At 64.0% G+C, this 12,335-nt stretch overlaps 1 protein-coding gene across 1 annotated transcript in view; it reads left to right on the forward strand.

Annotated features, from left to right (window-relative positions):
* SBF1 (SET binding factor 1) overlaps positions 1–8,880 on the forward strand; it is a 54,785-nt gene extending 45,905 nt beyond the window's left edge. The window contains 18 exon segments of the mRNA XM_050325019.1: positions 119–326; positions 396–592; positions 688–825; positions 2,035–2,130; positions 2,362–2,439; positions 2,948–3,132; positions 3,634–3,810; positions 4,231–4,332; positions 4,427–4,612; positions 4,737–4,863; positions 4,948–5,078; positions 5,575–5,808; positions 5,964–6,074; positions 6,318–6,339; positions 6,342–6,528; positions 6,645–6,732; positions 6,823–6,954; positions 7,259–8,880. Coding sequence (XP_050180976.1) covers positions 119–326; positions 396–592; positions 688–825; positions 2,035–2,130; positions 2,362–2,439; positions 2,948–3,132; positions 3,634–3,810; positions 4,231–4,332; positions 4,427–4,612; positions 4,737–4,863; positions 4,948–5,078; positions 5,575–5,808; positions 5,964–6,074; positions 6,318–6,339; positions 6,342–6,528; positions 6,645–6,732; positions 6,823–6,954; positions 7,259–7,357 — 2,498 coding nt within the window. The 3' untranslated portion in view covers positions 7,358–8,880.
* Positions 8,881–12,335: the final 3,455 nt, after the last annotated feature.

Raw genomic sequence — 12,335 nt, forward strand, 5'->3', positions numbered from 1 at the left:
GTTCCATCCCCGTCCTGCCCTTGCGGGTTCGGAGATGCCTCCATCCCGTCCCTCTCCTCCACGGTGGGACGCCGTGTCCGTGCCGAGCCTGTCCCCAGCCCCCACCTTGTCCCCACAGTGTCCGAAGACATGGACAGAAGCACTTTGACCCCCAGCACCACCATGAGGCCCTCGGACAAGATGACCAACGCGCACGTGGTGGAGCGCGCCTGCTGCCGCGACTACCAGCGGCTAGGGCTGGGCACGCTGAGCAGCAGCCTGACCCGCTCCAAGAACGAGCCCTTCCGCATCTCCACCGTCAACCGCATGTACGCCATCTGCCGCAGGTGAGCCGGGCCCGGGGGGTCCCGCCGGCCCCGGGGGGACCCCGCTGAGCCCCCCGCTCTGTCCCGCAGCTACCCCGGGCTGCTCATCGTGCCGCAGAGCATCCCGGACAACACCATCCAGCGCATCTCCCGCTGCTACCGCCAGAACCGCTTCCCGGTGGTGTGCTGGAGGAACTCCCGCACCAAGGCCGTGCTGCTCCGCTCGGGGGGGCTCCACGGCAAGGGCGTCGTCGGCCTCTTCAAGTCCCCGAACGCCCCGACCGCAGGTGCCCGTCCCCGAACGCCCCGGGAACACGGAGCTGGGGGGTGCACAGCCCTCCCAGGCTCTGGGGTGCTCACACTCGGGGGTCTCCCCATCCAGGCCCCTCCCAGACGGATTCCACGAGTCTGGAGCAGGAGAAGTACCTGCAGGCCGTCATCAATTCCATGCCCCACTATTCCGACGCCAGCGGGCGCAACACGCTCAGTGGGTTCACCTCGGCACACATGAGCAGTGCAGGTGAGGGAGCGGGGCACAGACAGGGGTGGGGGGATGCAGGTGGGCTCCTGCCAGCCCTGGATCCTGCTGTGCATCCCAAGTGAGCTGCTCTCCTGGGCTCTGGCATCCAAGGAGGCAGCAGAGCCGCTCCAGAGCTCCCAGCTCCAGCTGGATTCTCGTGGCTGGTGGTAGGGATGGGTTCTGGGACACGTGATGAGCACTGGGAGCCCCAGTTTTGGGAGACCCCATGGCTGTGGACCTGTGAGCACTGAGAGCCCAGGGGAGTTTGGGATACCCAATGTCCCTGGATCTGTGAGCACTGGGAACCCCCAGTGCACTCTCTGGAGCTCCAAACTCTGGCTGGGACTCTGTGGCTGGGGGTGGGGACGGGTGCTTCGAGCACTGGGAGCCCTGAGGGATTTGGGAGCCCCGGTGTCCCTGGAGCTGCAAGCACTGGGAGCCCCAGCCTGTGCTGGGATCCAGGCACTCGCCGGGGCCGGTGGGGACAGACCCTTCCAGCCAGGACCTCGGCACCATGTGCCCCCCACGCGTGGGGCTGGGTCTGTCTGGGGACCCCCGGTAAGTCCGTGCACACCTTGATGCCCCCACCAGACGGCCCTTCCCAGTCGGCCCTTCCCTGCAGGACAGAGCTCCGCCCCCGTGCCCTGCTCCAGTGCCAGGTGTCCTGTCCCAGCCATTCCATCCCGTCCCAGCCATTCCATCCCGTCCCAGCCATTCCATCCCGTCCCAGCCATTCCACCCATCATCGCTGCGGACACACGGGGGGCTGGGGGGTTCCCTGAGCCTGGGGGGATAGAGGACATGCCGACAGCCCCAGCGAGGCCCCTCCCCGGCAGGGGGAATGTTCCCGGGGAGGGGGCTCAGCCCAGCGCTGGGGGGGCACAGGTGAACTGGTAGGGCAGGGGCTGGGACAGGGTGATCCCCCACCCGGGGGGGGCAGGGCCGGGCCGAGCCCCCTCCCACACGGCCGCACCAGGCGCCTCTTTGCCGTGGCTCCAGCTGGACGGTGTTTCCCGCACACTGGGCTCTGGCTCCTGGCTCCCGGTGGACGGTGCTTCCATGGCTCCAGGTGGACGGTGCTTCCCGCGCACTGGGGGCTCCCGGGGGCTCCGCTTGCTGCCGCTTTCTCTGAGCCCCTTCCCCTCCCTCGGAGCAGCCGAGGGGAGGCCGGGAGGGCCCTCGGGAGCTGACGTTCTCTTGGTGCTGCAGATTTCTCCGACAAGAGGCAGCAGCCTAAGCTGGGATCGCTCATGAAGCAGGTGATGGGAGGGAAGGACGAAGGGCCTGGGACTTTTAGCCGCGGAGGTGAGGACATGTGGGGGGTCACTGCCCGGGGGGCCTCGCCGAGACCCCCGGTCCGGGCAGCTCTCGTAGAGTAGACGCTCCCTGAGCCGAGCAGCTGCTTCTGCTCCGCGGGGCGGCCGCAGGGAGGGGGTGGGAGCTGCCGCAGCCCCCGGCGCCATCGCCTCCATCCCACCCATTGTCCATCGCTCCGCCCCCGTCCCTCGCTGAGCTCGCTTTGTCCTGTGCCCCCAGGGCTGGGTCACAGAGCCCGGGTCATCACCCTGTCCACCCCCAAGTGCGCGTCGCCGAAGGGCCGCGAGACGCCCCGAGGTACGAGAGCGCGGCCGCCCGACCTGCCCGGGCAACCCACTGACCCACTGACCCCCCACTGCCACCCCTCACACCACTAATGCCCCAGTAACCCCCCTCAGTCCCCACGCCCGCGCCGAGCGCGCCACGGGCAGGTAAGTACCGGGAGCCTCGCCAGGTTTGCTTTGGGCTCCTTGTGCCGCTGCGGGTGCCGGGTGGCGGTGCCGGGGCTGGGTGCCGGTGGCAGGCTCGGGGTGCAGGTGGTGGTGCGGGTCTCGGGGGTGCCAGAGCGCAGTTTGGCGGGACATGGAGCTGCCAGGGTCAGGCTCCGAGTCCAGCGGGCAGGAATTCTGCAGCACCCAGCAGGGAGCAGGAGCCAAAGCAAACCTGGTGCCCAGCACGTCCCCGGCATGTGCTCCCAGGGCTGGGCTGGGGGGCGCAGCACTCAGCCCCCTGCTCGCCCTGTGACCCCCCGGCTGGGGGGTGAGCCCGCGGACCCCATCCCGACCCGCCCGTGTGGCTCCCGCAGGGAAGTGGGGCAGCATCCGGGCCAGCGGCCGCATGAGCAGCTACGCCCTGAACGTGGAGATCGGGTCCCGCCTGGCCGGGAAGGACCTGCTGGGGGCCCAGCACAACGGGACCCCCGCCGAGACCACCTTCCTGCGGCAGCACCGCGCCTCCCTCTACATCATCGGCGACAAGTCCCAGCTGAAGGTGACCCCACCCCCGGCACGGCCCCGCGGGGGAACGTGGCTGGGGAAAGGAACGGCTGAAGGAGCTGGGGGGGGCTCATCCTGGAGAAAAGGAGGCTCAGGGGGGACCTTCTGGCTCTGCAAGTCCCTGCCAGGAGGGGGGAGCCGGGGGGGGTCGGGCTCTGCTCCCAGGGAACAGGGACAGGACAAGGGGAAACGGCCTCAAGCTGTGCCAGGGGAGGCTCAGGTTGGCCCTGAGGAGGAATTTGTTGCTGGAAAGGGTGGGGAGGCCTTGGCAGGGGCTGCCCAGGGAGGTTTGGAGTGCCCAGCCCTGGAAGGATTTCCAAACCATGTGGATGTGGCACCTGGGGACATGGCCAGTGGTGGCCTTGGCAGTGCTGGGGACGGTTGGAGTTGATGATCTCAGAGGGCTTTTCCAACCTCAGCAATTCCATGATCCCGAGGGTGGTGGTGGCTCTGCTGGGGGTGTCCCTCAGGACCTCCTGCCTCTCTGCTCCCCCAGGGGGTGAAGCCGGACCCGCTGCAGCACTGGGAGGTGGTTCCCATCGAGGTGTTTGACGTGCGGCAGGTCAAGGCCAGCTTCAAGAAGCTGATGAAGGCCTGTGTGCCCGGCTGCCCCTCCAGCGACCCCAGCGTGGCCTACCTGCGCTCCCTGGAGGAGTCGGAGTGGCTGTCCCAGGTCAGTGTCACAGCCCCGGCTCCTGTCCCAGGACACAGATGGGTGTGAGGGACAGGGATGGAACAATCCAGAGCTCTGCTCCGTGGTGCTGATGTGGGTGCTGCAGGTCTGGGGCAGCTGCTGGATGGGGAAGCCGGACAGGACCCCCAGGAAATGCCCCTCTGGAGGGGCAGTGCCAGCAGTGACGGGGGTCACCGGGTGGCAGCTCCCTGGTGAGACTGGTCCCAGTGTGAGCTGTGGGAGGGGTCCCACTCTGGCTGCTGGAGGGAGGGAGGGTCTCCTGGCTCTGCCGCCACTGCCGTGTCCGAGTGTGGGGTTGTGGCCTCGTGTGACTCCCAAGCATGGGAGGGAGGGCAGAGCCCCAGCATCCACCACGGGGGTTCCCTGCACCCTCCTCACTCCTGGCCCTGCCCTTGGCAGATCCACAAGATCCTGCAGATCTCGGTGCTGGTGGTGGAGCTGCTGGACACGGGCTCCTCCGTGCTGGTCAGTCTGGAGGACGGCTGGGACATCACCACACAGGTGAGAGCCCGCCGGGGCCCGAGGTGGCCGTGGCCACCCCCAGCAGTGCCTGCAGCCCCCATTCCTGTCCCTGTCCCTGTCCCTGTCCCTGCAGGTGGTGTCGCTGGTGCAGCTGCTGTCGGACCGGTACTACCGGACACTGGAGGGGTTCCGGCTGCTCGTGGAGAAGGAGTGGCTTTCCTTCGGCCACCGCTTCAGCCACCGCGGTGCCCAGACCCTGGCGGGGCAGAGCAGCGGCTTCGCCCCCATCTTCCTGCAGTTCCTGGACTGTGTGCACCAGGTGAGCCCCGGGGTCGGTGCCAGCGGGACCCCCGAGCATTGGGAGCGCTCCAGGGGCAGTGGGAGGGGCCCGGAGCACCGCATGGTGTGGGGTCCCAGGGGTCCCACCTCGCTGCTCCCCCCAGATCCACCTGCAGTTCCCCATGGAGTTTGAGTTCAGCCAGTACTACCTGAAGTTCCTCAGCTACCACTACATTTCCAACCGATTCCGGACATTCCTGCTGGACTCGGACTACGAGCGGATCGAGCTGGGTGAGGGCACCGTGTGGGGCCCACAGGGAGGGCACCTGGACCCCCACCCCAAATAACACCCCTTTCCCTCTCCGTGCCCCCCAGGGCTCCTGTATGAGGAGAAGGGTGAGAGGAAGAGCCAGCAAGTCCACAAATCCATCTGGGATTACATCGACCGGATCAACAGGAAAACTCCTGTCTTCTTCAACTACATGTTTGCACCTGAGGATGGGGAGGTGGGAGCTCCTGTCCTGGGACATCCAGGGGGCTTGGATGGGGTCTCCTCTCTGCTGGAGTGGCTGGAGGTGGTGTTTGCCCACCAGGAAAGGGACCCTAAAGCCCATCTAGTGCCACCCCTGCCATGGGCAGGGACACCTTCCACTATCCCAGGTCTCTCCAATCTGGCCTTGGACACTCCCAGGGATCCAGGGGCAGCCACAGCTTCTCTGGGCAACCTGGGCCAGGGTCTCCCCACCCTCCCAGCCAGGAATTCCTTCCCAGTATCCCATCTGACCCTGCCCTCTGGCACTGGGAAGCCATTCCCTGTGTTCTGTCCCTCCAGGCCTTGTCCCCAGTCCCTCTCCAGCTCTCCTGAAGCCCCTTTAGGCCCTGGCAGCCTCCCTGGAGCCTTCTCTTCTCCAGGCTGGACACCCCAAATCTCCATGGGGACACACTGTCCCCTCAGCCTGGTCAGGAATGTCCATCCTGATCCCAACGCTGCCCGTTCCACAGGTGCTGAGGCCGTACAGCAACATTTCCAACCTGAAGGTGTGGGATTACTACACGGAGGAGACGCTGTCCGAGGGCCCCTCCTACGACTGGGAGCTGACGCAGGGGCAGCCGGAGCCCGTGGAGGAGCCGGACCGGCAGGACACCGGAGCCCCCCAGAGCAAGCGCAGGATCATCTGGCCCTGCTACGACAACCGGAGCCGTGTGGAGCCCGATGCCATCTCCAGACTGCTGCAGGTCAGGGCTCTGGGTGGGGACACAGCGGGGACATAGCAGGAGACACACACGGGGACACGGCTCCAGCAGGGCTGGGCTCAGCTGGGTCCCCGGGATGGGGACAGCGGTGCCAGGGATCTTGTGCCCTACGGGGCTGATGTCTGAATCCCCCACAGGAGCTGCACAACCTGAAGATGGAGCTGGGGCACGTCCAGGAGCGCTGGAAGGAGACGTGGGACGGTGTGAAAGCGTCACAGAGAACTGAGGCACGACAGGAGGGCAGCAGGGTAGGTGGGGCTGTGACAGGGCTGTGGCATGGGCTGGAGAATGGGAGTGGCTTAACCCACAGGTGCCCTGAGCAAAGGGCTGTTTGCTCCTGAACCCCAGGGCGAGGGAGGGGTCTTTGGTGCTGGGTTCTGGTTTTGGGTGCTGGTGCTGGGTGCTGTTCTGGGTGCTGGTGCTGGTTCTGGGTACTGTGGCTCCTGAGGGTCACGGCCCCCTCCCTGTCACGCCTGTTCCCTCTGTTGCAGACCCCCAGCTCCCTCCTGATGTCCTCGGGCTGTCCCACCACCGGCGCTCGCTGGGCGTGTACCTGCAGGAGAGCGGGGTGGGCTCCACCCTCAACCTCAGCCTGGACAGCGACACCAGCAGCACCTCCACCCCATCCAGCGGGAAGCCGGGCGGGCGCCGCAGCACCTCCACCCTCTACAGCCAGTTCCAGACCTCCGAGAGCGAGAACAGGCAGGGGGGCTGGGGGCCTGGGGGGATCCCTCCCTGGGGATGAGGTGCTGCAGAGCACGGCCCTCTGTGTGTTCCCATCCCTGATCCCGTTCCTGGTGCTCCTTCCCACTGTGCAGGTCCTACGAGGGCTCCCTGTACAAGAAAGGCGCCTTCATGAAGCCGTGGAAGCCTCGCTGGTTCGTGCTGGATAAAACCAAACATCAGGTACTGGGGGGCTGTGGGGTCTGTCCTGTCCCTCCATCCCGTCCATCCCTCCCATCCCAAATCCTGACGGGCGCATCCCCTCTCCCACAGCTCCGGTACTACGACAGCCGGATGGACACGGAGTGCAAAGGGGTCATCGACCTGGCCGAGGTGGAGTCCATCACCCCGGGGACCCCCACCATGGGTGCCCCCAAGACGGTGGATGAGAAAGCCTTCTTTGACGTGAGTGTGCCCTGGGGGACACTGGGCAGCCTCGGCCCTGGGGGACACTCCAGACACTCCAGGTTCTGGCTGCTCTGGCTTTGGTGCTATCAGGAATGTGGTGGGGATGAGAAAATCGCGTGGGAATAAGGCTGTGGCCAGTGGGAATGGCTGAGAGCAGCATCCCTGCTCAGGCAGAGATGAATAACCCAGGCAGGGTGCGGATCCCCGGGGGAAGTTGCCCAGGCCGTGCCCCGGGATGGTGGGAGGGCGCTGCCTGGCTCAGCTCCCGCCCCGCTCACACCCTCCCCCTCCCGTCCCGCAGCTGAAGACGACAAAACGAGTTTACAATTTCTGCGCCCAGGACGTGCAGTTGGCCCAGCAGTGGATCGACCGCATCCAGAGCTGCCTGTCGGACGCGTGAGCGGCCCCGCGGAGCCGCAATTCCAGGCACGGCTGCCGGCCCCGAGCCGGGAGCAGAGGCAGCGCCGGGCTCTGCCTGAGCCTGGCCCGAGGAGAGGAGGGGATGGCCTTCCTCCCGCCCGCCCCGGGCAGGGCGGGGCCGTTTCCCAGGGGTAGGACGGCGCAGGGAGGGATTCCTCAGGGATCCCTCGCGTTGGAGAGGGAGGCGGGACCCGACCCCACCCGGCCCTGTCTGAGCCCTGTCGTGACTCCGTGTCCTCCGTGTGCCCGAGCCCCTTCCCGCTCCCTGGGCAGGGGCGTCCTGACCCTGAACCCCCCACCCCACACTGCTGGGGGAGCAGGAGCTGCCCCCTCGTCCTGCCACCACTTGCATGTCCTGCCAGAGCCCCTGGAACCTGCCCTGCTCCTCCCACCGGGAGCTTCCCCTGGAGCTGGGGATCTGCAGTGCAGGGGATGGAGGTGACACAGCAGAGCCCTGGCACCATCCTGTGTCCCAGACCCGGAGCCCCCACGCTCCCAGCCGGGCACAGGATCAGGAATGCTGGGATGCTGCAGGCGCCGTGTCCCGGAGGGGATGTGGCTGTGGCCACTCTGCTCCCAGTGGGCTGGAGCCCCCTCGGGCTGTGATGGGGGTCCCTGTGCTGGCTGGGACAGTCTCTACCTCCACGGCCAGACCGGCTGTCCCGGGGGGGGGGCACATTCCCTATGGGAGGTGCCAAATGCTGGAGCCTCCTGGGTGCCCCTCTGACCCCTCGTGTCGGGGGGGACCAGCCCAGCCCCCTCCCCAGGATGAGGGTCCCCTCCGGGCGGCGGCGATGACAGGGCTGGGACAGGCTGGGACAGTGGCCCTGCAGGTGCCACCCGGTCTCTTTGCACAGGTTCCCCCCCCAGAACCCCCGGTGTGAAGGGGGCAGCACCAGGAGGGCACCACACAAGCTGAGCTCTTCTCCCCCCTCCCCAGGGCTCTCCCCTGCCCCAAAGCCCCCTGTGTCCCCCCCTCTGTGCTCTGCCTGAGGGGGCTCTGCTGGAGCCCCCGGTCCCCCGGAGGGCAGGTCCGTGTCCCCAGCGCTGTCCCCTCCCCGCTTGCTGCTGCGCCGTGTCAGTGACGGGGGGACTCTCGGTACAGAACCTGCTCCTGAGCCCCCCCCCGCACTGGTGGGACCTGGGGGGTTCAGCCCCCCAGCCGAGGGGCCGTGGGGGGAGCCCGACCCGGCACCGTGGGGTCACTCCGGCCCCGCTGCCGCCCGGGACCCCCCCGGCGCCCCCAGACTGAGCCCCCCGTGTTGTTTTTAAGGCCCCCGTTTCCCCAGTGCAGAGCTCCTTGTACAGTCCCCGTGCGCTGTCCCAGACCGGCTGTGCGGGTGTAACACGGAGGGTTTGTAACTTACCTGAGCAGTTGTAGATTATTGAAGTTTCTGTACATTGTGTCAAACATGCAGAGTCCTTGTATTGTATTTGTGCCTAGAGGAAAAGGTTATTCTATAAAGAGAAAACTAACTGAATTTAATAAAAAAATTAATATGACAGACGCCCCTTTGTCCCTCTGAGCCCCCGAACTGGGAGAACACCGTGGCAGCCACAGGAACAGGCTCAGCTCCTGCCCTCGGGGCTCACTGTCCTGTGTCCTGGGGACAGAGCTCAGGGAGGGATCCTGGCCCGGCACTGCTCACACAGACCTTGGTCCTGGGCCAGATCCACTCTGTCCCTCCTGCCACCAATCCCACCTGACAGGAGGGGGAGCTGGGGGGAGTCAAGTTGGCCCTGAGGAGGAATTTGTTGCTGGAAAGGGTGGTGAGGCCTTGGCAGGGGCTGCCCAGGGAGGTTTGGAGTGCCCAGCCCTGGAGGTGTCCCAGGCAGGCCTGGCCGTGGCACTCAGTGCTCTGGGCTGGGGGACAAGGTGGGGATGGGGCACAGGGTGGCTCCATGGGCTGGGAGGGCTTTTCCAGCCTCAGGGATCCTGGGATTTGCCCCTCTCTGAGGGATTGGGCTGATGAGCCCCTGTCGGTACCACCAAGGCTCAGCTGTGCTGGGTCCCTGCCTGGGCTCAGGACCTGCAGCAGAACCACTTCCCACGAAAAGAAGAAGTTCAGGTTGGACACGGGGGAAATTCCTTCTGGAAAGGGCTGTCCAGCCCTGGCACAGCTACCCAGGGCAGGGGGAGTCCCCACCCCAGGAGGGATTCAGGAGCCCTGTGGATGGTGGCAGCAGCAGGGTCACCTCAGCCCCTATGCCTTTGTACCTTCTCCAGGAGCTGGGATGCCCCAAACCCATCCCATGGAGCCGGGGCTGCCGCTCAGCCGGCGTGTCCTGCAGGATGAGGAACCCACCACTGGCACGTGAATTTTGAGCTTTTATTGATAGTTGGAATTTACAGCCTAAAACTGACAACATAGAGAGATGCAGACTTTTTTTTCCTTTTTCTTTTTTCTTTTTTTTTTTCTTGTGTTTTTTCGTTGCTTTTTTACAAAAAAAAAAAAAAAAACCAAACCAAAAAAAAAAAAAACCAAACCAAAAACCAAAATAACCAAAAAGCCACCAGCATCAGATTTACAATATAAAAGTTTTGACAGTAGAGAGACTAAAGTACATCTGGAATTACTCAGAAAAATAAACAGGGCAAAAGGCAGTAATTTAAAATTTGTCCCTCATATATACACATAATACACAGACATTGCTTACAAAGACCCGGATTCAACATTTAAGGGCAGTTGGCATCATGAGAAAAGGCTCCCCCCCACGTCATTGCACTAATTAAGGACCCCCGGGGGCACCCCCTGTGCTGCCCCTTCCCGCTGGAGAGGCCGCCTGGAGCAGGCTGGGATCAGCTCCCGGGATTCGGGATCAGCTCCCGGGATTCGGGATCAGCTCCCGGGATTCGGGATGAGCTCCCGGGATTCCCGTTCCTCGGGGCCGCTCCGTGGTTTTATTGCTTTACAGAGCGCGGCCCCGGCGCCCGCGGGGAAAGGCATCGAGTGCCCCACTGCTCTTCCCGCCAGGAAAACCCCCTCCCTCGGGATGGCCCCGCCGGGCAGAGTTCCAGGGAAACTCGGGACACCGTGACGGGATTGTGGGAAGAGCGGGAAAAGGAGCTGCGGAGCGACACCGAAAACCTGGGCCTGGGCCTGGTACCACCACTGCAACATTCCCAAATCCATGGATCCCCATCCCCACGGTGGCAGCGCCTTCCCCTGCTGGGATTGTTGGATTTAGGGGGTCTCCAGTCCTCGGGAAAGGCTCCACCTCACATTCTACAACCTGGAATTAGCTCTGCCTCGGCTGGGACACAGGGACGGCAGAGGGGGCCATTCCCAAGGGCTTATTCCAGAATGAGCCAAGGCCGAGAACTGAGCATGGCCACGGGTGCCCTGGGATGGCCACGGACCATCCTGGATGGAATCTGCTCCCTCCGGAGCTGCCTGGAGGGCCCTGGCAGCTCCCAGGCACTGCTGTGTCCCCAGAGCCTCCAGCTCTCCCAGAAATCAGGAACAATTTAATTTTGGTTCATTTTTAGTTCAAACAGGAATTTCGGGTCCCTCAGCCGGAGGGTTTTCCCGGGGGATGGGCTGTCAATCCCTGGTTTGTGCTTAACAGTCAAAAAGCCGAATGTTCCCACTGACCTGGAGCCCAACAAACCCCTGGAAGGGACGGAAGAGCCCAGAAGCGACTCCAGAAGCTCCAATTGAACAGGAAAGGATCTGGAATATTCCCCCCGTGTCTGAGTGGACGGGTGAGGAGCCAGGTGGGAAAACGGAGCCTAAGGAGGGGTTTGTGGGGATTCCTTGGAGCAGATTCACCCTGTACAACCCCCAGAGCCCCGGAGATCGGGGGGTGTGATCATGGATATCATGGATACCACCCACTCCACGACCGCCTGGTCGGAGCGGATCCCCTGCCAGGACTTGGGGTGGGATAAAGGAAAGGTTTGGAAAACGTCAGACCCAGAAAAATGTCCATAAAACTTGGCATTTCCACCCAGACTCCTCCCAACCGCCGCCGCTCCCGGGTCGGACACGGAAGGCAAAGACAGAGACGAGGAACAGAAGGGAAAATCCACGACCTGCTCCGAGGCCAACGCCAGGGACAACCTGGGACTGCTCCAGCCCAGGGAAAAGGGGAACAGGGGTAAAAAAAAAAAGGAACAAGTCGTTCCATTCTCAGCCCTCGGCCCCCTGGAATTCCCCCGGAATTCCCGGCCCCGCCCAGTACCTGCGGTTGGGTGGGACTGGACTCGTTTGTACCGACGCCCTTCGGAAGGTGCAAAATCTCCTGCTCGAGGAGTTCTCGGCAAAGCCAAAAGCTCTGAGAAAAACAGGATTCGGGTGACTTTAGAAATCTCTGGAATATATTTATATAAATAGTCCCTATTTACAGCAACAACCGGGATGGGGGTGGAGGGAGGGAGGAGGAGCCGGGACGCGCTCCCAGTGCTTGGAGCAGCTCCTGCCACCACCCCTCGCCCTCAGGATGATCCTGCCTGTCCCAGCAGTGTCCCAACCCTCTTCCCATGGATCCCTCACCCCTGGGAATGTCCTGCCTGTCCCAGCAGTGTCCCAGCCCTCTTCCCATGGATCCCTCACCCCTGGGATGCTCCTGCCTGTCCCCAAGGCTGGAGGAAGAAACCCTTTTCCTCCCTGGAATCCCAAGGATGCTTTTAAATCCCAAGGTCTCTCCTTGTCCATCTCATGGTCCAATCCTGGAGTCCCAGCCTCAGCCAAACGGGAAACCACTGGGAAAGGTTGCCACTCCCATGGATGCTGGAAAATCGCTACAGAGTGGTAGAGGTGGGGTCAGGTCTTGTTCAGAAATCCACCCTAAATCCACGTGCAGCACCTGGATGCTCCGGGATCCGGCTGCACCCACCCAGCTCCAACACTGGGAATCCTTCCCTGGGTGCCTCCTGTGATCCCAACCAGGAAAATCCTGACCCCAATCAAGGAAGGTACAACATAAACCAGGAAAATCCCAGCCCCGACCAGGGA

The sequence above is a fragment of the Myiozetetes cayanensis genome, unplaced genomic scaffold (assembly GCF_022539395.1).
Source record: "Myiozetetes cayanensis isolate MyiCay16 unplaced genomic scaffold, myiCay2020 scf3, whole genome shotgun sequence".
Taxonomy (NCBI): domain Eukaryota; kingdom Metazoa; phylum Chordata; class Aves; order Passeriformes; family Tyrannidae; genus Myiozetetes; species Myiozetetes cayanensis.